General features: G+C 35.4%; 1 protein-coding gene across 3 annotated transcripts in view; it reads left to right on the top strand.

The window, feature by feature from the left end:
* Positions 1–23,703, top strand: part of ERCC8 (ERCC excision repair 8, CSA ubiquitin ligase complex subunit) — a 74,969-nt gene that overhangs the window by 17,162 nt on the left and 34,104 nt on the right. For all 3 annotated transcript variants that reach the window (XM_046672080.1, XM_046672082.1, XM_046672081.1), the window contains exons 3-8: positions 3,443–3,544; positions 7,840–7,963; positions 17,467–17,548; positions 18,888–18,956; positions 20,119–20,185; positions 23,413–23,513. In XM_046672080.1, the coding sequence (XP_046528036.1) occupies positions 3,443–3,544; positions 7,840–7,963; positions 17,467–17,548; positions 18,888–18,956; positions 20,119–20,185; positions 23,413–23,513 (545 nt within the window). The remainder of the gene's footprint in view (positions 1–3,442; positions 3,545–7,839; positions 7,964–17,466; positions 17,549–18,887; positions 18,957–20,118; positions 20,186–23,412; positions 23,514–23,703) is intronic.

Genomic DNA, 23,703 nt, shown 5'->3' on the forward strand with positions numbered 1-23,703 from the left:
AAAGAGAGAAATAAAAAGCAGTATGTATGGTTAATGGAAAGTTAAATATTGATTTTCTTTTTCTCAAGAAAATCAGTGCACATGCAACTTGCTCAAAATACTTGTTAATATTTACCAGCCACCATAAGAGCTGTAGTGATGTCACTGAAAACCAGAATGAAAACCAGAATATACAAATCTGGTAAGAAGCATTTATTTCCAAAGTTAGGAGTTATTTTAAGAAGTCTACCTGAAAATAACATTTTAACAACTGCAACTACTTAAAGTACATTTGTATTCCATTCTGTGAGGATCAAATTTTCTTTTATATCTTCTAAATTCTTCTAAGTTAATTTCATTCATCTTTATAACACCATATAAAAACTTGTCCGTATAAACACATAAAGCCATATCGCTTATTATGTTCACCCTATGAGCAAAATTAATAACCTCTCAGTTAAATAAAGTCAGTGCTGTCAGATAGTTCAAATACAAAATCGGTTAATCTAATAATGGTTCAGTTTTTCACCCAATTAATAAAATCAAAGGAAAACTTTTGGAAGCCATTCTAGCACAGATGAAACATCTGACATTATTGTAAATACCATTTAAATTCAGTTAAAAAGTTCAACTTTTGAAAATAATTGTTTTTGCATTGATAATACATGTAGTGCCATGGTAAAAAACAATATTTCATAAAGTTCAAATATGAAGCAAAAATGTTTTTGGAATTGGTTGTGGTACATAAGTAACTCACAACTGTATCCAAACAAGCTATAACGCTTTATCAATGAAAATAAAAGCTTTAGTTGTTAAAATTTACCATTATCTCTCTATATATGCAAAGTAACTGAAGTACAAAATTTTTGTAATAAAACTAATGTTAAATATTAAAAAAAACTTCAGCCTGGCAGTACTTGTTGTCTTTCTGTACTGTGCGTCATCGGTGGGATTTTAGAACTCTTTGAGCATAGAACTTTGAAGAACTACTTTTAAATTAACTTAATTGTTCTACAAATTGGTATTGAATTTTTTCTTAAAACAAGTGTATAGATCATTGCAACTTGGACATGCTGCTAGTTCATGAACCCTTTGTAACTGGTTCACAACAGGATAAGGAGCTTGCACCAGAATGTAAATCTGCTATGTCACTAAGCACACAGTTTAGATGAGCTGAGATTTTTTTTTGTAGCAAGGCTTTCTCAGTGAAGAAAGAAATGTGCTCACTTTTGTCACAAGCTCCTTATCTTGCACTTTAAATAGCAAAGAAACTAAAGGTGGCAAAATAAAAAACCAATGTATAACACTTAATAACAACTTATAAGTAATCAAATATCCCCACAAACCACAAAATTTGGATGAGTGGGAACAAATCTCTGTTAACTACAAGATCTGTGTGGTATCAGCATCTAAATCAGGTGGGGCAATAAAAACCAATTGGGCGTCTGATAGACCTGATAACTCCAAAATAACCAACAGCTAGTTGAACGCTCAGCAAGCCAGTTTGACTACAGCAGCTGAAACTGGGAGAGGATGGCATACTCCACTTGTTCAATGGGTTCACAGTCAGAGCTGAAGGGGCTGGAGCAGTCTTGGCCCTATAATCTCTCCAACTAATCAGCTAAAGAGCCCCTAAAGGACAGAACCCTACACTAAGGAGAAACTCCTTAGAATAGAATCCAAATTGAGCAGTACAGGGACAACAGAAACAAAGGGAAAAGATGGCCCGGATGAAAATTGGCGAGGTGAACAGACCCAGGAAATCTCTGGACTTAAGCTGCCGTATTTTGAACATCTTATAAAAAAAAAAAAAAAAAAAAGGAAAAAGAAGAGGACATTCCAGAGATGTAAAATTTAAATATTACTCTAAACCAAGCCTCCCTTCTAAAAGTTTAAGAAAATTAATTTTACATAAAAATCAGCAAAAGAATAGAATTAAGGTCTAAGTCCATACAAAATTATAAGAACAGAAAGAATAAGTAGTATAATGCCCCTATAGGAATGTAGTTGTGCCAGAAACATATGCCCACAAAATAGATGAGAACTCTAACCTAATATTTCAAAACTAGTTAAAAGTCATTTTAAAAGAATACAATATATGACAGAATTGCATATGTTGGAATTAGAAAAACTCAGAAAAGAGATGATTAAAGTGAAAAAATTAGAAAAACAGAAAAATGTTTCAGAAATGACAACTAAAGACTAGTAAGGAACACAACCAAATAAATATGAGGTAATACCTTTGAAATAGAAGGTGGAAAGAAGGAAGATTTTAAAAATCAAAAAGAAATGGAGAAAGGAAAAGGATTCAAGAGATAGAGAGACCTGTGTAGAAGATAGGCAAAGAAGATCCAGCATACCTGTAACAGGGCTTCTCAGAGAAAAAAGTCAAAGAAAGAGAACCGAATAAATAGTAAAACTATAATCCAAGAAAACTTTTCTAGAAAAAATAAGATCTGAAACTACATATAAGGGAAAGAAAATCACCTTGTAACCAGTTTGATTTGGGGTTTTATGCCCAAAGAAATGGAAGTTTCTTATCTAAGATATTCAAGGAAGTAAAAATGTGAATCAAGGATTTTATATCCAGCCAGATTGTTTTTCAAATACAAAGGACAGGCAAATTGTCAGTAACATAAAAGAATTCAGGGAATATTGTTCTCAATAGCCCTTTCTTAGTAATCGATCAGAGAACCAGAATGAATACAGAGACAGCAGTATGGGGGTTGATGATGAGCAATATTATTAGCAAATTACAGGCTTTATAGATAGATAAATTCATAGATTTGTCTGTCTTCCCTACTAGATTGTAAACTCTGGGAAGGCAGGAACCATGCCTGTCTTGTCCACACTTGTGTTAGAAGAATGCCTAGTGTATTGAAGGTGCTCAAAGTTGAATGAATTGAGTAAATGTTCATAATAGAAAGAAGGAATCTAACATTTATTGATCCCCTGTTTTTTGCCAGGCAGTATAAAAGGCACTTTACATGTAACTTTTATGTTTACATCAACGATTTAGGTGAAAATGTCTCCCTTTTCACAAATGTTGAAAGCCTAGACATGAAGTAGCTTGCCCAGGGTCACATAGCTAACATCAGTAATAGCTGGTCTGTCTGATTCCATTTTTGTTTAGCATAATTATGATTAGGACATTTAAAATGACTTTGTAATATTTTACTTGCTTAAGTAAGAGAGATGTTTTGCCACCTTGTTTCTATTCCTTTCTTTTTGGAATCATGAATGTAAATTTTAAATGATCACAGATTGAGTCTTTCTATGTTCATTCTTCTACAAATATTAGATTAAAAAATTTTAGTTTATTGAAGTCTATATTAATGAAGTTTTACTCTGTATGTGTGGGCATAATACATTTGGATGTTTGTAGATGAATAATTTTCAGAAATATGTAATCAAAAATGAACTACATCAAATGATAAATTAATGTGAACTTTCTTATTATTAGTATGTTATCAGGTGGTTCAGATGGTGTGATTGTACTTTATGATCTTGAGAACTCCAGCAGACAACCTTGTTACACATGTAAAGCAGTGTGTTCCGTTGGCAGGTGTGTATTGAAAATGTAATTCATAAATTTATAAACAGTTGGGTGTTTTTTGCATCAAATACAAAACATGAAAATAGCAGTCATGAATATCTCAAGCAAATTGTTCAAATGATCTATTTACATGGATATCCCTTGACATTTTCTTGAAAATAGTAACTGAAATTCAGGTATAGCTGTTTTGTTGGGTTTTTTTTTAAGATTTTATTTTTCCTTTTCCTCCCCAAAGCCCCTCAGTACATAGTTGTGTAATTTTAGCTGTGGGTCCTTCTAGTTGTGGCATGTGGGACGCCGTCCCACCACAGCCTGACAAGCGGTGTGTCATGTCATCGCCCAGGATCCCAACCTGCGAAACCCTGGGCCGCCGAAGCGGAGCGTGCGAACTTAACCACTTGGCCACAGGACCAGCCCCTGGATATAGGTGTTTTTAACATGAGACTTCCCAAAAACAACTTTGGTATCAATTTCCAAAGGATTTTATTTAAAAACTTTTGATTATGTCCTTTTTGTTCTACACCTACATAGCATACCTCAGTAACTAATTATAGTTTTTAGGACCACTTAGTCGAAGATTCATTTATGAGTCTTTCAGCTAATTATAAACACAAATTAGATTTTTCAACTGATGTTAATAGAACACAAAGATTAATGGCTAGAAGCAATAAATGTGTTGGTAGTCCTGCACCAAACACACACACACACACTCACACTCACACTCTCACACTCACTCCTCTTACCTCTCTACCTACTCAAAACTGCCTAACTTACCTCTCTTGGTCTTGAGTTTTCCGACCCTTCTTACTGGCTTTCTAGTTTTGTGAGGATTACTTTTAAGTCCCTAATAGAATGTTTTGTGACTTTGTTCTGATTTGTTCATAATGGTTACTTAATTCTTTCTCATCACCTATAACTCATCTGATATTGAACAGACCTTTACATTAACAGAATGGGTTTTGAGGAAATGCTTTCAAGAGGAAAAATTTCATGAACATTAATATCAATAGCCACTCTGTATTAAAACTGTTCCCAGAACACTAGAATAGGTGCATACATCCATGGAATATTTGTGAGAAGATTTCTGATTGTTCTTGGCTCTGGTGCTTCAGTTTGGAAATACAGATTTGGGAAACTATTTCTCCGAACCTCAGATTATTTTGTCTTCGAGATAATTATACTTGCCCTGTTATTCTTGTAAGGTTTCTGTGAGACTTAAATGAAATACTATATTTTAAGAAGCACGTTAAAAACTGTAAAGCCACTGCATAAATGGAAAGCAGTGTAGTTACAGGGACACTTGGTAGAAAACAAGATACCACCTCAAATACTCTGGAACTTGGTTTCTAAGAGGCTTATACCATTTTATACTCTCCACCCCTACCAAAAAAAACAGTATCTAAATTCTATATCTAGACAGTCATATTAATTAATTTAATTCATTTTTATTGTAGCTCATATTTTAACATTGTTTAATTTGTTATATAGCAAAATAGTATTTTCATATATACCACATGCTATATAATGTTATTCCATGAGAGAGTATGATCTGCTTTTCTGGTATGTAAAGTCAAGTAAATGCTTAGTGTGTCAGTCTTTTGCTTTACCATGACTTTCTTCTGGGATTCAAATGCTGTTGTTAAAAGCATGACTTTGAATACAAATGCGCATATAGTGAGCATCTTTTCAAAATGAGTTCAAGTAGCATTTTTGGATCCGAAGACTTTATAATCTGACTTTAAGAAATAATTTCAGTAAAAATTATTAAGTTAATGTGGCTTAGACTGTTTCCTGATATTTATTTTTGCTTTACTTAATGTCTTTGTTCATGAGCACCAAAAAGATTCCTTTCTTGTACCAAAATTCTTATTAAATGTGAATGAGAATTCCAGATCATACATAGTAAGAGAATAATATATTTAGTCCTATTTTAAAATTTAAAATATAAATGAGCTTTTATTTGTGATCACTATATTAGATATTTTTTATTTAAAACTGGAAAATATCTGTATAGATCAGATTCTTAGGAGCAAATAGAAATCAATCCTGCGTAAGTAGAAATTTATTGGAAATTTAGTATCTCACATAACTGGCAGGAAGGCGGGAGATCAAAATGTAGAAAATGAGCAGAGGGCCCGCCCAGTGGCACAGCAGTTAAGTTCACACGTTCCGCTTCAGTGGGGTTCACTGGTTCAGATCCCAGGTGTGGACCTACACACCGCCTGTCAAGCCATGCTGTAGCAGGCGTCCCACATATAAAGTAGAGGAAGATGGGCACAGATGTTAGCTCAAGGCCAGTCTTCCTCAGCAAAAAGAGGGGGATTGGCATCAGATGTCAGCTCAGGGCTAAGCTTCCTCAAAAAAATAAAAATTTAAAAAATAAAAAAAAAGAAAGTGAGCAGAAAGCAAGAGAAACTAGAATAGAGAACACAGTCAAGGTCACACACACGCAATTTAGTTTGGGTTCTTCTACATGTCACCAACACAGACTCTCAACTCCACAGCCATGAATAATTGCAAACTATCCCTGGGGTTTGCATCACTAGCTGGAGTTTTGGAGCCCCTGGTGGGATTGATGAAGCCCAGGACGCTTGTCCTTGCCCTTGCTGCCAAGGGGAAGGGAAGGAGAACGTCTAGAGTTCCTTGTGTTTCCTAACAAGAAGCAGGGCCCTGCCTTTCAATGAAACAAAGGGGATTTCTCCCAAATAGGAGGAGTTTGGATGCTCGTCAGCCAAGAAAAGGGCACATGTCTATACAATGCACCCATTTGGCTTTGTAACATCCATATACACCTTTTTTCCCATACTTACTCTTACTTTTTTTGAAAAACATTCCAAAATAACATAATGCAACTATCCAGTATACAATCAAAAATGTAACCAACCTCTTCCCCAAAGTGTGATGATCCTAAGTCTATTTAATTACCACATCTGGCTCCAGTTCAAAATAATGTGCACTAGTTATACCTGATTAGGATTATGCAACCTGTGGACTCAGTTTCGTACTTAACCTGTATAAAATAAGAGAGAAGAAAGAGAGAAGTTAATTAAAATATATAAATATATACATGACATAGAAAGAAAGGAAATATGGGTAGACACTACAGTCCCTGTATTTTTGCAGCTGTCTCAAGCTCAGAACTGGCACTTAAGACTTTCCTGCTTCATATTCTCATTCCTTCAGGTAGTGCCACAAGTGTTCAAGGTCTTTTACTCTGTACTGTGATCCAAACATTCACCTTAAGGAATCAGAACTCACGATGATTCTGTCTGCATGGGATTGCGGTAGTCTTCTGTCAACTTTTGTTTATTTTGTTATGGAAAATTTCTAACATATACAAAAGTAGAGAGTAGTATAAGGAACTATATACCCACCACTCAGCTTCAACACCTATTAGTCATAACCAATCTTGTTTCATCTCTACCCCTACCCATGCACTCTGAGGATTATTTTGAAGCAAATCCCAAAAACATATCATTTCACTCATAATTACTTGTTTGTATCTCTAAAGGATAAACTTTTTATAAGAGTAAACAGAGTACCATTGTCCCACATACACAGCAATTCCTGATATGAAATATCCAGTTGGTGTTCAAATTTCCCTCATTGTCTCATGACTGTTTCCTAACAGCCAGTTGGTTTGAATTAAGATTCAGTAAACTGACACACATACTGTGTTGATCACCAGTTCAGAGCATATGCTGCATCCTTCAGGATGGTACATCACCCTCACAAGGTGGTGTATTTTAGCTAATATTATTAGTGAGTCTTCAACAGATCATGCTTCTGCGGGTGATAGGTTACATAAGAGTGGTGAATCCCATGGGCATCTGCCAGTTGCATTCTTTTGTCATAGAGTAAGTTCCTTGATCAGAAGCAATCTTGTGTGGGAGATCATGGAAGAATGTGAGGCATTCAACAGTTCTCAGAATGGTAGTGCTGATAAAATGATATTTGGGAAAACCAAATCCAAGACCAGAATAGGTATCTCTTCCAGTGAGGAAACATCACTGCTCCCTTCATGAAGAGGTCCAGTGTAGCTGGCTCATCCCCCCAGGCTATAGTAAAGAAATAAGAAGTCTCCCATTCTATGAGCCTTAGTAGGAAGCAGGCCTCCACATCACATATGGAAACCTGAAACTAGAAGTGCCTGGACATTCTGCTTCCCTGGACAGCTAGGATGCAGGCATGTGATCTAGGTTTGGCCATTCATACCATCCTATCTGAGACTGCAGCTTGTTAATATACTATCAGGTTTGAAACTCCCAAAAGTCAGTTCTTTCTAAATTTTGATTGTTTTGTAGAAATCATCCCGATGTTCACAAATATAGTGTGGAGACCGTACAGTGGTATCCTCATGACACTGGCATGTTCACATCAAGCTCATTTGATAAAACTCTGAAAGTTTGGGACACAAATACATTACAAGTAAGTACAGTAAATCCTTTACAAATTGCTCTGTAGGGTAAAGGAGAATTTAATCATTTTAGTGTGATTGTTTGCTAAGATGTCATGTATGTTAGATGTGAAAGCACTATAGTGGTGAAGGAGAGCTAGACTGCTTGAGTTCATATCTTGGCTCTGCTGCTGACTAGTTCTGTGACATTGGGCAAGTGTGTGAACCTCTCTGTGTTTCAGTTTCCTCGTCTGTAAATAGGGGCAATGATTGTACCTTATGGAATGGCTGTAGATAGGTCAATATATGTAAAATACCTAGAACAGTGCTTAGCCTATAGCAAGTGCTCAACAAAACATTAGCTATTATTATTATCTTTATTATTTGAAAACTACTATGGTCAAGTGGTCTAAGGAAGAAAATTGGATTTATCTCCTATTGACCTAAAAACATAAAGGCAAAGAAAGTTATTAATATTATACCTTAGTAAAGGTAGACAGAAGATGCTAGTTTTTATGAGATTTGGTCAAATTTATATTTCTAGTACTTAGCTTTTCCCTGAGCTCTAATCTCATGTTTCTCTACCTGTCCACAGAACCTCTCTTACCTGAATGTAGTTTCATCTCCTGAAGTATAAGATGTTCCAGACCAAACATGATCACTCCTCACATCCATTTAGTCCTCAAATCTTAGCAATTCTTCCTTCAAACTCTCTCATGTTTCCCTTTTCTATTTCCCTCACCATTGCTCTGCATCTAGACTACTACTAAAACTCCTGACTGCTTTCCCTGTATTACTTTCCTTTCCATATTTTCCATGGTAAGTTCTACCCTAGAATTAATCTTACTGTAAAGCAGCTTCATCATGTCTTTACCCAAACCCACTAGTGACTCCTGTTGTCTAAATTCAGCCTGGCATTCTAAGTTCTCCATGACCTCACGCTCTGCTCTCTCAACCTTACCTCCTACCTCTTTTCAATATAAATGATCTGCTGCCAGTACATTGATCTCCTTTTGCGTTCTGATCATGTCTTGATTGTATTGTTTTCCCTGCCTCAAGTCCCTTTCCCTATGCAACTTTTCCCTTCTCATTCGTCTTAGAACTGAAAGTTTGTACCCTTTGACCAACATCTCCCCATTTCCCCCATCCTCCAGTCTCTGGTAATAATCACTTTATTCTTTGTTTCTAAGAGTTCGACTTTTTAGAGGAAGATGGGCACGGATGTTAGCTCAGGGCCAGGCTTCCTCAGCAAAAAGAGGAGGACTGGCAGTAGTTAGCTCAGGGCTAATCTTCCTAAAAAAAAAAAACAGAGAGAGTTTGACTTTTTTAGATTTCACATATAAGAGATATTATACAGTACTTGTCTTTCGCTTGTCTGACTTACTTCACTTAGCATAATGCCCTCAAGGTCCATCCATTGTCACAAATGACAGGATTTCCTTCTTTCTGTGGCTGGATGATATTATATATGTATACCACATCTTCTTTATCTCTTCATTCATTCATGGATATTTAGGTTGTTTACATGACTTGGCACTTGTAAACGATGGTGCAATGAACATGAGGGTGCAGATAGCTCAAGATAGTGATTTTGTTTCTTTTGGAGATATACCCGGAAGTGGGGTTCCTGTATCATATGGTAGTTCTATTTTTAATTTTTTGAAGAACCTCCATACTGTTTTCCATAGTGGCTGTACCAATTTATGTTCCTACCAAACCATGCACAAGGGTTCCCTTTTCTCCACATCCTCACCAACACTTGTTATCTCTTGTCTTTTTGATGAGACCTATTTTAACAGATGGGAGGTGATAATATCTCATTGTGCTTTTGATTTTCATTTCCTTGATGAGTAGTGATGTTGAGCACCTTTTCACGTACCTGTGGCCATTTGTATGTCTTCTTTGGAAAAGTGGCTATTCAGTTCCTCTGCCTGTTTTTAAATTGGATTGTTTGGGTTTTTTGCTATTAAGGTGTATGTGTTTTTATCGTTTTGGATATTAACCCCTTATCACATATATGATATGCAAATATTTTCTCCCATTCTGCAGGTTGCATTTTCATTTTTTGATGGCTTCCTTTGCTCTCCAGAAGCTTTTTAGGTTGATGTAGTCCTCCTTGTTCAGTTTTGCTTTTGATGTCAAATCCAAAAAATCATCTCCAAGACTGATGTCAAGGTGCTTACCACCTATGTTTTCTTGTAGGAGTTTTATAGTTTCAGGTCTTACATTCAAGTCTTTGATCCATTTTGAGTTGATTTTTGTGTATGGTATAAGATAGTGGTCCAGTTTCATTCCTTTGCATGTGGCTGTCCAGTTTTCCCAATACCCTTTAAAGAAGAGACTCTCCTTTCCCCACTGTATATTCTTGGCTCCTTTGTTATAAATTAATTGACCATAGATGCCTGGATTTATTTCTGGGCTCTCTATCCTGTTCCGTTGATCTGTGTGTCTGTTTTTATGCCAACTCCAGACTGTTTTGATTACTATAGCTTTGTAAATAGAGTTTGAACTAAGAAAGTGTGATACCTCCAGCTTTTTTCTTCTTTCTCAAGATTGCTTTGGCTATTTGGGGTCTTTTCTGGTTTTATACAAATTTTAGGATTTTTTTTCTCTCTCTTTCTGTAAAAAATACCATTGGAATTTTGATAGAGATTTCGTTGAATCTGTAGATTGCTTTGGGTAGTATGGACATTTTTAACAATGTTAATTCATCCACTCCGTGAGCAGGGACTGTCTTTCCATTTCTTTATGTTTTCTTCAATTTCTTTTACCAATGTCTTATGGTTTTCAGTGTACAGATCTTTCACCTCCTTGGTTAAATTTATTCCTAGGTATTTTATTCTTTTTGATGCAATTTTGAATTGGATTGTTTTCTTAATTTCTGTTTCTGATAGTTTGTTATTAGTGTATATTGTATATTGGTATTGTGTCCTACAACTTTACTGAATTCATTTATTAGTTCTAACAGTTTTTTGGTGGAGTCTTTAGGGCTTTCTATATATAATATCATATCATCTGCATATAGAGGCAATTATAATTCTTCCCTTTCCAATGCCTGTGCCTTTTGTTTCTTTTTTTTTGCCTCTGGCTATGGCTTCCAGTACTTTGTTAAATAAAGTGGTGAGAATGGGCAGCTTTGTCTTATTCCTGGTCTTAAGGGAAAATCTTCAGCTTTTCATTGTTGAGTATGATGTTAGCTGTGGGGCTTATCATATGTATAAATGGCCTTTATTATGTTGAGGTAGATTCCCTCTATACCCAGTTTGTTGGGAAAAAATCACACTTTTTAATAAACGTTAATACCCATTCATGATTTTTAAAAAATTCTTAACATATTAGGAATAGAAGGGAAATTCCTTAATTTGGTAAAGAGTTTCTGTTAAAAAAACACACTTAAAAACAAATATATTTGGTGGTAAAATATTGAAAGCTTTCCCTTTGAGTTATCTCTATTATTCCCACTGTTCAACATTAAACTGGAAGTCCTAGCCAGTGCATAATGCAAACAAAAGAAATAAAAGGGATTCAAACTGTCATCACAGATGACATGATTATGAACATAGAAGATCCAAAAGAATCTATAGCCAAACTATCAGAATTAATATAAGTAAATTTAGCAAAGTTGCTGGATACAAGGTCAGTTGTGTTTCTGAATTCCAGGCACAAAGAGTTATGGAATTTCAAAAGTAATATCATTTACAGTTGCATCAAAAATTATTATGTACCCAATAATAAATTGAAAAGTGTACAAGACCACTCGACACTGTACAGAAAACTATAGAATATTATTGAGAGAAATTAAGACCTAAATAAATGGTAGAATATACCATGTTCAAGAATTAGAAGGCTCAGTACTATAAAGATACCAGTTTTACCCCAAATGATCTACAGAGTCAATGCATTTCTAATCAGAATCTTTGCAGGATTCTTTTATGGAAATTGACTAGCTAATTCTAACGTGTATACGGAAACACAGAGGGACACAGCACTCTTGAAGAAGAATGAAATTTGAGTACTTTATTACCTGATATCAAGACTTAAAATAAATTAATTACACTAATTAAGGCAATGTGATATTGGTACAAGTATTAAAAAAAAAACAGTGGAAGATAGAGAATCAACACACACCCATGCATGTACAATCATTTGATTTGTGACAAACATAACACGCAGTGCATTGGGGAAAGGATGGCTTTTTCCATGAATGATGTTGGATCAACTAGGTATCCATATAAAAAAAACTAATCTTGACCCTTACCTCACCTCAGACACAAAAGTCAATTTCAGGTGGATTACAGTTGTAAATGTTAAAGAAAATAATCACAGTTATAGAAGAAAACAGGAAGATGTTTTCATGGCTCAAGATAGGTAAATACACAAAAAAATACAAACCACAAAGGGAAAGATTGATAAATTGAACTACATTAAAATTAGGAACCTCTATTCATCAAAGAACACCATTAAAAGAGTGAAAAGGTAAGCCATGGAGTAGGAGATGATGTATCTGACATATGCATATACCTGGAAAAGGATTTATACCCAGATTATATAAATAGTCAACAAAAATTTAGAAGACTGAAAGCCCCACAGAAAAATAGGCAAAACACCTGAATAGGCACTTCAGAAAAGAGGATATCCAAATAGCCAATAAATAAAAGTGTTCAGCTTTGTTAATTGAGCACCTGGATATGTTAATTAAATTCACAATGAAATATTTCTGTATACCCTCCAGAATGACTAAAATTGAAGAGGCTGATGCTACCAGTAACAAGTACATATATTGCTATGAGATTACAAATTGGTACAGATATTTGGTTTCAACTGAAGCCAAATATGTCCTTACCCTGTGATCCAGCAGATGCACTTTTGAGAATATAAATGCATACATATGTGCACCAAAGGACATTTGTAAGAATGTTCATAGCAGCACTGTTAACCAAAAACTACAACCCAAATGTCCATTAACAGTCAAGTGGAATTTGGCAAATTAGACATTGGAATACTATCCAGCAGTGACAAGGGAACACTTCTATATCAACAAAATGGATGAATGTTACATAATATTAGACAAAATAACCAGATAGAGAAGAATGCCTAATATATAATTCCCTTTATAAGAGCTTCAAAAATAGACAAAACTAACCTATGGTGATAGAGGTCTGTATGGTGGTTATCTTTCTTGGTGAAGGTTGAAAGGGGGTTCTAGGGGGCCTTCTGGGGTGTTTGTAATGTAATGTTTGTAATGTTCTACTTTATAATACAGGTAGTGGTTACTTTGTGAAAATTCACTTTGTGAAAATTCATTGAACTGTATACTTGTGTATGTTTTTCTGTATGTTTGTTACACTTCAGTTGAAAGTGTGGTTTAAAAATTAATAAGCCATACATTTGTATTTTCTTTCCTTAACATTGACCTCTTTTAAAACTCTAAGACATCTTGAATTAAAATTTTTTTAGAACATAAATATTTTGCTAACTCAAAACAGTATTCCATGAGTTCACAATTCTGTCTGAAATAGACAAAGAATTTTATTGATAAGAACTTAAAAAGTATTCCATAAGAAATAATTTATTGTGCATCTCCTAGGTTCAAAGGAAAGTAAGAACGGGATCATATTGTCCCGCTGCCCATCCTCTACCCTCATCACTAATTTTCCTATCAATGTGCATATTATATACCTGTCATACCTTTTCTTCATCTAAGTTTTCCATAAGCATGTTTTTATAGTATATGATATGGCTTAGAGGACTGTCTTCTTTAGAGTCTTCTCTATTAAACTTTAAGGTAAAGTGCAACTTCTTTCTCATTTTGAGTTTTCTTAAAATTTTGCATAATGAAACATAATTGAGAAAATGCTGATGTCAGTATCCAGGCCATGTTCTTTAGAAATGAATAAGACTCTTGAATATATTCAACAGATATTTATTAAATGTCCGTTACTGTTGGAACTGGCGATTCAATGGTGAGCAAAATAGACATTGCTCTTTTGCAAGGAGCGCTATGGCAAGGAGCTTCAAGTTTAGCAAGGAAAACAAATGATTAGACAAGAAATAACAGTAAATTTCTGAAAGGGACTGTAACCATGAAAGTGTACAGTAGTTTAGCAGGGGTGCCTAACCTATGGAGGAATTCAGGGAAGGCTTTCCGGAGCAGGTCGTCTTGGCTGAGATGAAGGATGTTGAGTAGAAGTTGGCCAAGTCCAGAGAAGGAGGAAGACAGTTCTAGTCAGAGGGAACAGCATTTGAAAACTCTTGGGGTACCAGTGAACATGGCATTTTAAAAACTGAAAGATGCTCGGTATGGCTAGAGTACTAAAGGACCGTGGCGAGAGATAAAGTCAGAAAGGTAAGCAGAGTCTCCATCATGAGGGGCCTTGTAAATTTTGTTAAGTAGGTTGAATTTTTTCCTAGGAGGAAAAGCTATTGAAGAGTCCAAGCAATGGCAAAAAATGAAAACATGAAATTGGCATTTTAGAGGAAAGAGTCTGGCTATGTTACACATAGGTTAGAAGGTGGCAAGAGGAGAGTCAAACAGACCAGATAGGAGATTGCAGTAATCCAGGCAAGAGTAGTGAGTGGCCTGACGACAGTAATGACAATGGGATAAACAGATATGAGAGGTTACTTATGAGAGAGAATTGACAGGAGTTGCAAGTTGATTAGCTGTCAGGAAGAGTGAAAACAAGAATGGCCATCAGGGAAATACAAATCAAAACGGCAGTGAGATACCACTTCATGCTTTAGGTATGAAGGATGGCTGTAATCATGAAGACAAACAATAACAAGTATCGAGTAGGATGTGGATAAATTGGAACCCTCATACTTTGTTGGTGGGAATGTAAAGTGGTGCAGCTGCTTTGGAAAACAGTTTCTCAAAAGGTTGAACTTGGAGTTACTATATGACCCAGCAATTCCACTCCTGCATATATACCCAAAGAGAAGTGAAAACATAAGTCCACACAAAACTTGCACACAAATGTTCATAGTGGCGTTATTCATAATAGCCAAAAAGTGAATGAAATATCCATCAACAGATGAATGGATAAATGAAATGTGGTAGAACCATAAAATGGAAGATTATTCAGTAATAAAAAGAAATGTATTACTGATACATGCTGCAACATGGATGAACTTTGAAAACATTATGCTAAATGAAATGAAAAAAAAGAAAAAAATTTGCTAAGTGAAAGACTACAAAAGACCACATGTTGTGTAATTCTATCTAAGTGAAATGTCAAAAATAGGCAAATCTATAGAGACAGAAGTTAGATAAGTTAGATTAGTGGCTTCCTAGGGTGGAGGGTAGGGAGAAATGGGAAGTGACTGCTAATGGGTATGGGGTTTCTTTTTGGGGTGAGGAAAATGTTCTAAAACTGATTTTGGTGATGATTGTATAACTCTGAATATACTAAAAATCATTGAAGTGCACACTTTAAATGGGTGAATTGTATGGTAAGTCACTTACAGCTCAATAAAGCAATTATTTAAAAAAAAAATCAAGAATGACTCCCAGGTTCTCTAGCCTGGACAAATTATATTGTTAATTACTAAGAAAGGGAAAGGATAAGAGGGTGTTGAGTTCAATTTTAGATTTGTTAAGTTTGAAGGATTTGCAAGAAATCCAAATAGAAATAATCCAGGAATTGAGCTGTACGTATCTGAAATTCAGGAGTGTAGTCTACACTGAAAATACAGATTTGTGAGTCACTTGAATATAGGTGGCAGTTGAAGAGAAGAGTACAAAGAACAAAACCCTGAGGAAGACCAAGATTGATAGGACAGAAAAAGGAAAATAAAGCCTACAAAAGACAATGAAGAGGAGTAGCTATAGAGAATAAGAAGAAAATCAGGAGTATGTGATATAATGGAAGCCAGTGGAAGAGATTGTTTTAAGCAAGTTGGAGTCAGCTATGTTGAATGTTACTGACAGGTTAGGTAAGATAATGACTGCTTTTGGTGACAGGAAGTTATCAGTGATAGAGTGTGAATGGCAGTAGTGGAGATAAAAAGAAGATTGCAGTAAGTTGAAAAACATGGGAGATAAGAAATTAGAGACTGCCAAAATTTGGATTTAAAGAGGAAGAAAGAAGATTAATTAGGAGGAATATAGGATGAAAAGGTTTTTGTTTCTTTGTCTTGGGGAGGGGGTTGCTGTGAAGATGAAAGAGACTTGAACATTTTTTAGTGCTGATGGGAATGAGTCAGTAGGGAGGGAGAGGTTATAGATGCCCTGGAGAGAGGTGTGAATGTATAGGATGAGGTTTCTCACAGTGCTAAAGAAGATCTGAACACAGCGAGAGGGATTAACTTTACGTATGAGGAAGGATCATTTTTCCACGATAACAGGAGTGAAGAAGGAAAAAGGATAAATGGAAGCAAATGTGTTTGCAGGTCTGTTGATCAGGCATTGAGACAATTCTCATTGAATGCCTCCTATTTTCTCTTTGAATAAAAGATAAGATCACCTGTTGTGACCGAGTGGCATTATTTGTGGAGAGTGGAGAAGGTATGAAATAGCTTCGAATACAGCAGAGAGTACTAGTGAAATTTAATAGGACTGGCAGCCAATACCGAAAGCCCAGCTGAGGTGAATGATCTTTTATAGTGATATCAATTTGCCTTATTATAAGATTTTCTTCACCTGGGTGGAGTAGCAGTCAGCTTACTGCCGCCCATAGGCCAAGCCTGGGCTCATGACGTCTTTTTGTAAATAAAGTGTTACTGGAACACAGACAGGCTCATTTGTTGTCTATGGCTGCTTTGATGCTACAGTGGCAGAAATTAGTAGTTGGTTCTCAAAGCCTAAAATATTTACAATCTGACCCTTTACGGAAAAAGTCTGCTGACCTCTGGTGTTGATCAACCTGGATATAGGTGAAGAGAAAGCAGACATTTGGGGACATCTGGGGTTGAGGTCTTGACAAAAGTGCAAGGATTAACAACAAAGGAGTTGAAGATACTGGCAGTTGAAGTATTGGACCTTGGAATCCAAACTGAAGAAGGAAAAGAAGTGAAGACAGGAGGAACTGATAGGAGTTCTGGGCTTTATTTGGATGTCTTGCAAGTAGTTGGGAAAAAAAGAGCTGAAAATGATAGAAGATTGTGGTCATATATAACTGAAATGTATGATTTCAAAGAGGGAGCAATTCTAGGTGATGAGAGTGTCCTGGGTATGGTTGCTGAGGCTGTATGGAAGCGAGAGGCAGAAGACTGGCTAGATCATCTGTGTAGATGCTGAAGTCCCCCAGAATGGAGTGGAGAGGAAGATGGTGAGCCAGGTGGTTGTCTTTTCTTAGTCTCTAGGATTTACTAGAGATTTTCTCTAGTGTTTTTCTCACAAAAGGGAGAAGAGTATTGTAAATAACATAAGATTTAAAATTATCAGGTTTTTGAGAGCATTACATTCCAGTTTGTCAAATAAATTGCCAGCAGTCTATTTAAAAATTGCAAACAATGTGAAAATAAGTAAATAGAAAGTTTGTGGCTTTTGTGATTGTAATTAGAACTTACACTTTTAAAATGTCTTAATTATCAGACTGCAGATGTATTTAATTTTGAAGAAACAGTTTATAGTCATCATATGTCTCCAGTCGCCACCAAGCACTGTTTGGTAGCAGGTTTGTACATGTATTCTTTTGTTTTTTAACATATTGAAAACTTTCTCCCTTTTAATATCTAGTTAGTTTTCATATAAACAGTTTAACCGAGATGAAGATCACAATTCTTTAAAAAAAAAACACAAAAATTAAGTATATGCTGCTATTTATATTTAATTTAACAGATATTGTGCAAGTCAGGTACTGTGCTAGTGGCCAGGATTCAAAGATGAAGAAAGCACATTGCTGTTCCCTAAAGAGTTACTTTTATTTATTTATTTTTTTGGTGAGGAAGGTTTGCCCTGAACTAACATCTGTTGCCAGTCTTCCTCTTTTTTTTACCTTGAGGAAGATTGTTCCTGAGCTAACACCTGTGCCACTCATCTTCTGTTTTATATGGGATGCTGCCACAGCATGGCTTGACGAGCAGTGCTTGGTCCACACCTGGGATCTGAACCTGCAAACCCCAGGCCACCAAAATGGAGCAAGCGAACTTAACCACTATGCCATTGGGCCAGCCCCTCCCTAAAGAGTTACTTTTAAACCACCAAAGTTTCAAACCTTTTACAAAAAAAAATTTTGGCAACTTTTTCAACTGGTCATAATAAAACAAGGAAATGATTTCCTTTTCTCTATGATTGTGTGATTCAAATTAAACATCCATTTTTGTGAAAGTACCTGCAACAACAATTTTCATGTGTAAAGAAGAAAAAATGTTTTTCCGGTATAAGGGATCAGGTTGCTGTGATTCTGTTATTTCTGTGGCACTGCATGAATCTCTTCACCTCCAGATATCTGTCAACTACTCCATCTGTAAAGAAGAGTGGGGCACTAACTTGTCTTTGAAGTCCACTCAGTCTGTGTCCAGAGTTCTGTGGATCTATTACTAGTGATTTGAAGTATATCATTAAGATGGAAGAACTAAGCTATTAAATAAAATGATTTAATGTGATAAAATATAGAATTTTACACACACATGTACCAATACAAATTTCCTGGTTTTGATATTGTACTGTAGTTACTTAACATATAACCATTGGGACAACCTGGGTGAAGGGTACACAGGGCCTCTCTCTCCTATCTGCATCTTCCTGTGAATCTGTAATTATTTCAAAATTAAAGGTTAAAAAATAATGGAATAATAGAGTTCTCTTAGTACTAAAGTATAACTACAATTAAAGTAATTTTTCTAATTATAAACAATAAAAATGATTTGAAGTGTATTTTTAGCATACTTTTTTATATTTCTTCATGGATACAGTGGGAAAATGTCATGATTCATAATGATAGTTTCTTGTTTCCTTTTGATGATGATTTATAATAAAATTATCTCAAACAATTTTTGTTTTTGTTTTTACAGTTGGTACTAGAGGGCCCAAAGTACAACTTTGTGACTTAAAGTCTGGATCCTGTTCTCACATTCTACAGGGTATTTTTTTTATTTGAAACAACAACTACTTTGAGTAAACCATTGAATAAAAAGAAACATTGCTAACAATGTATTCTTTGTAAGTGACATGACCAATGTATTTTGCGCTAGTTGTTAAAAGTCAACAGGGAAATAAAGATCCTTCTGTGCATTATTCTTATAAAACTGAACTATTGAGGAGACATTTATGTGAACAATGGCCATGGGAGAAGCTCAAAGGATATGGAAGCTCTAAGTAAAAGCCTTGTGTTATTTCTCCATTTTAAAAAATAAACTACTTACAAAGCTTAGATCAGTACATTTAGTTCATGAGCATTGTTTAATATTGTTCTGGCTGAGTAAACATTCTTAATATTTAGGTGCTTTTTCTCTCAGTAAAAACATTTTAGAAAAAAGATATTGAAGGTATATTGTTTGGTAAAGGTATATTATTTTTGCTACTTTTTTATCAGTATTAGCTCATTAATTCTAAACAATGGAAAGATGAGATGTCATTGAGAAATATACATTTTTAAAAATCTCTGAGAAACACGTAATATATCAAGAAAACTTGGTGAGATGCATAGCATTTGTTTTATATTATCATGAGTTTCTGTTAATGTAAGCTAGGTAGATGAAAATATCTGATTTGAATAATTCAGTTAGGTAGAAGTGAATTAAAATGCTAAGATCACATCCTATAAGCTTATCATCTGTCCTTTATAGAAAAAACAATTGTACAAATTCTTTTTTACAATCATGAATTAAAATATTTTTTTCTTTATAACCTTCTGAAAAGGTAGAAAACATTTTTATTCTTCAGAATGTTTATCTTATATGGTTTGTTGCAGTGGCTTTTTGTCGTAGAGAGAAGTGAGCTTGAGCTATATCACTTGATGGATTGACCCACTAGGCTAACAGCTGTATTTAAAAAGAAAGACTCTCTTGCCTTGACTGTTCTTTCCAAAGCAAAACCAGGCCTTTTATAATAAAATATCATGTGTGAGAAATGCTCCATAGACTTCACATTAATATTTAAACACGGATTATTATAAATGTGAAAAAATGATCATATCAATTTATTTTTAATATTTAGTCTTCACTTTCTTCAGAATCAGACAAAATTAATTGCACTGTATCTCGTGATTTTTCAAATATTTTGTAAGACTTTTCGTATTTGCAGGTCACAGACAAGAAATATTGTCAGTTTCCTGGTCACCACGTTATGAATATATCTTGGCAACTGCAAGGTAAAATGCAAATTATTTGATTCTGAAGTTAATAATTAATGATCAGCATTTTGAAAAGACTACATTTGTGAAAGATGCATATTTAGTTATTAATTAGGCCCTTAAAAATAAAATAGTTGTTACAGATTTTAATTCATATCACCAAAAGAAATCTTCCTTTATATCATAATCCTAATCCTGACTATCCATCTTGAAGGTGCTCACCTTAGAGAAAACAGGAGAATCTATGTAGCAATGTAAATCTAGTATGTACTACAGTAAAACAACGATGTTTTATCAATTTTTCATACAAAAGTATAGCACTCTGTTAATTTAAAAATAGTAGCATTTTTATTCCTTTTCTTTAATCCGGAATTATTTTGAATCTGATTCAACACATCTATCCATCCATTTATTGATTCGATTTACTAATATTTAATAACTGCCTACTGTGTGCCAAGCATTCTGCCAGGGACACAGAGGTAACGAAGGCATAGTTCCTTCAAGAAGCTAACAGTCTAATGAGGGATATAGTCAGAAAAATCAGCGATTACAGGACATCCTGAAAAATGTTATAATAGATGTACATCTCTAGTAGGTATAATATGGGAAAAGAGCAAGAGCACTTAACTCTGGGGGCATCAAGGGATTTGGGGAGTTTTGTTGGCTGAAGGGAAGAGACTTGCATATTTAAATGCTGAGGAGGAAGTACCAGTAGGGAGAAATTGGTGAAGATGAGAAATGGAGGGAATAATTGGTGCATCAGGACCTTGAATAAACAGGAAATGGTAGTATCAAGGCTCCAGATAGAAGGGGGACGATTGAATCGACATGTGAAGGGCATCATGAGACTAAACGGAAGGAGGAAAAGGTAGATGTGAATACAGTTAAATTTGCGGCATGTCAAGTATAACTTGATGTCATTTATTGAAAATACTGGAATGGGGATGCAATTTTTCTTTGTTTATTTAAAGATTGGCACCTGAGCTAACAACTGTTGCCAGTCTTCTTTTTTTTTTTTTCCTGCTTTTTCTCCCCAAATTCCCCCAGCACATAGTTGTATATTTTAGTTGTGGGTCCTTCTTGTCATGGCATGTGGGACGCTGCCTCAGCATGGCCTGATGAGCAGTGCCATATCCACGCCCAGGATCCCAACTGGTGAAACCTCAGGCTGCCAAAGCGCAGCGCGAGAACTGAACCACTTGGCCTAGGGGCTGGCCCTGGGGGATGCAATTTTGAGGGAAGGTAGTAAAGATTTGGAGTAACAGTTTTAATGAATGGGGATGGGAGCTGCTTAGAGGCACGTAGGACTGCTGGTCAGTGTTGTGTGTTCAGCTGACGATGCAGACCACAGCTGTACTAAAGCCACAGAAATCAAAACATTAAATGACACACACTTAACAATTGTCTGAAAATTGTTGAAGTCGTGGGTATAAGGTGGAAATAAAATCACGAAAAGCTTGGAGAGATCAAGAACGCAGTAAGGTAGTAGTGTCAGAGTAAGAAAATTTAAAAACTGAAGGGATAAGAAGCAGTAGTCAAAGATTTTGATATAGACATTTCAGTAAAACTTTTGGCAGAAGAATTATTAAAACAAAAGCTATTCATATTGGCTTTGTAAAGATAGGTGTCTGGGCTTTTGTAAAGCTGCCATCCCTCCCTTTCTCACTGTTTAGTCCCAAAAGAAGCTTCTGTTAATTGTTTGCAGAATATGACATTGAAATTATGGTTTCTGAATAAAACAAGGTCTAGAATGTAGCCGGAAGAAAACTGGCTAAAGAGGTGTGAAGGTGAAGTGTTAGATGCTGGTTGTGGGTCCATGCTAGAGTGGATTTACATTGTTCATGCCTAACTTGGTTTTTCCTCAAATCAGAGGGAAGCTAAGAGGCTTTTAATTCTCAGAGTATCCCAGGAATTAGAATCAGTACCAGAATGGACCTAATAATTAATCTTAGGAATCAGATATGTCTGAATCTAATCTGTTTCAGAAGAGACTTAAGTCCTCAGACTTATCCCTTTGCAGACGTTTTCCCCAGCTGGAAAGAAAGAAAACCAACCTGAGAATGGGAAATGCTAGCTCTTTGCTGACTATTCTGTAAGTTGGCTAGGTTTGATGGTGATCTGTGAAAAGACTCAAGGTTATAGGAAGAGATAAACCCCATAGGTAGGTAGGTAGGTAGGTAGGTTATTGGAAGAGATAAACTCTATAGGTAGGTAGGTTATAGGAAGAGATAAACCCTATAGGTCGGTCGGTAGGTAGGTAGGTAGATGACAAATAGGCTTATAAAATGCAAAGTAATGCTCTTCCTAATTAAAATGGGCTGGATAAACCCAATGGGTTACACTGTTGTTGGGGTCTTTGTGAGGACGTGATAGCCTCAGTTGAACTGATTTCTGTTTTCTTTAGTAATAGTTTAGAAACTGAAATTGATATATGATCATGATTTTCCTGTCTTGTTTTCACTTACTTGAAATAAAATGAAAGTGAGTATCTAATTTCTAGGAGACATTAAATTTAGTTCTCATATATTTGGCAAAGATTGATTCGATGGGGCCGGTCCCGTGCCGAGTGGTTAAGTTCTTGCACTCTCCTTGGCAGCCCAGGGTTTTGCCGGTTCGGATCCTGGGTGCGGACATGGCACTGCTCATCAAGCCATGCTGAGGCAGCATCCCACATGCCACAACTAGAAGGACCCACAACTAAAAATACACAACTATGTACCGGGGGACTTTGGGGAGAAAAAGGAAAAAAAAAAACTTAAAAAAAAAAAAGATTGATTTGAGTACAGGAAACCGAATAAAATATATTGTCCTTATTATTCACCCTGTTCTCAATTTTTGTCATATAAAAAGAAAAAAAACACCAGATTCTTGCCAACTGGATTATTAAACAAAATGAAATTAATTAACTGCTTGATTGTCTAGACAATAGTTGAATAATAAACAAGAGAAAGGATGGAGTAACAAACTTGCTAAGGAACAAGCTCCAAGCCTCTCTAATCCTTGGGGAGAAAGATGCTCATGGCATTAAAAACAACATAAAAAGCCGAATTCTTTTTTTTGCTATTTTTTCACTTCTTTGTGCTACTATTGAATATTTGCTGAAAAGACCAAAGTGCAACTCAAATATACAAATACATTTGTGCAAATATACTAGGATCTCCGTGTGCCATACTACTGGAAAGGTGGGTGAAGAGTACAGTCATTGTTCAGCTATATATGTCAATGTAACATTTATTTCTTCTTAGTGCTGACAGTAGAGTAAAATTATGGGATGTGAGGAGAGCATCAGGATGTTTGATTACTCTTGATCAGCATAACGGGAAAAAGTCACAAGCTGTTGAATCAGGTAATGAAGAATGCACTAATATAGAAATATGACAATGATAGTACTTTTATATTGAAAATTTTGAATTGAAAGCAAATAAATGTATATTAAGTTGCAATTTTTATGATTAAAAAAAGCATTCACAGTAAGTTTCTAAATTTATGTAAACTATAGCCGTCTGTCTTCAAGATACAGATTAGTGTGGCATTTC

The sequence above is a fragment of the Equus quagga genome, chromosome 9, assembly GCF_021613505.1.
Source record: "Equus quagga isolate Etosha38 chromosome 9, UCLA_HA_Equagga_1.0, whole genome shotgun sequence".
Taxonomy (NCBI): Eukaryota; Metazoa; Chordata; class Mammalia; order Perissodactyla; family Equidae; genus Equus; species Equus quagga.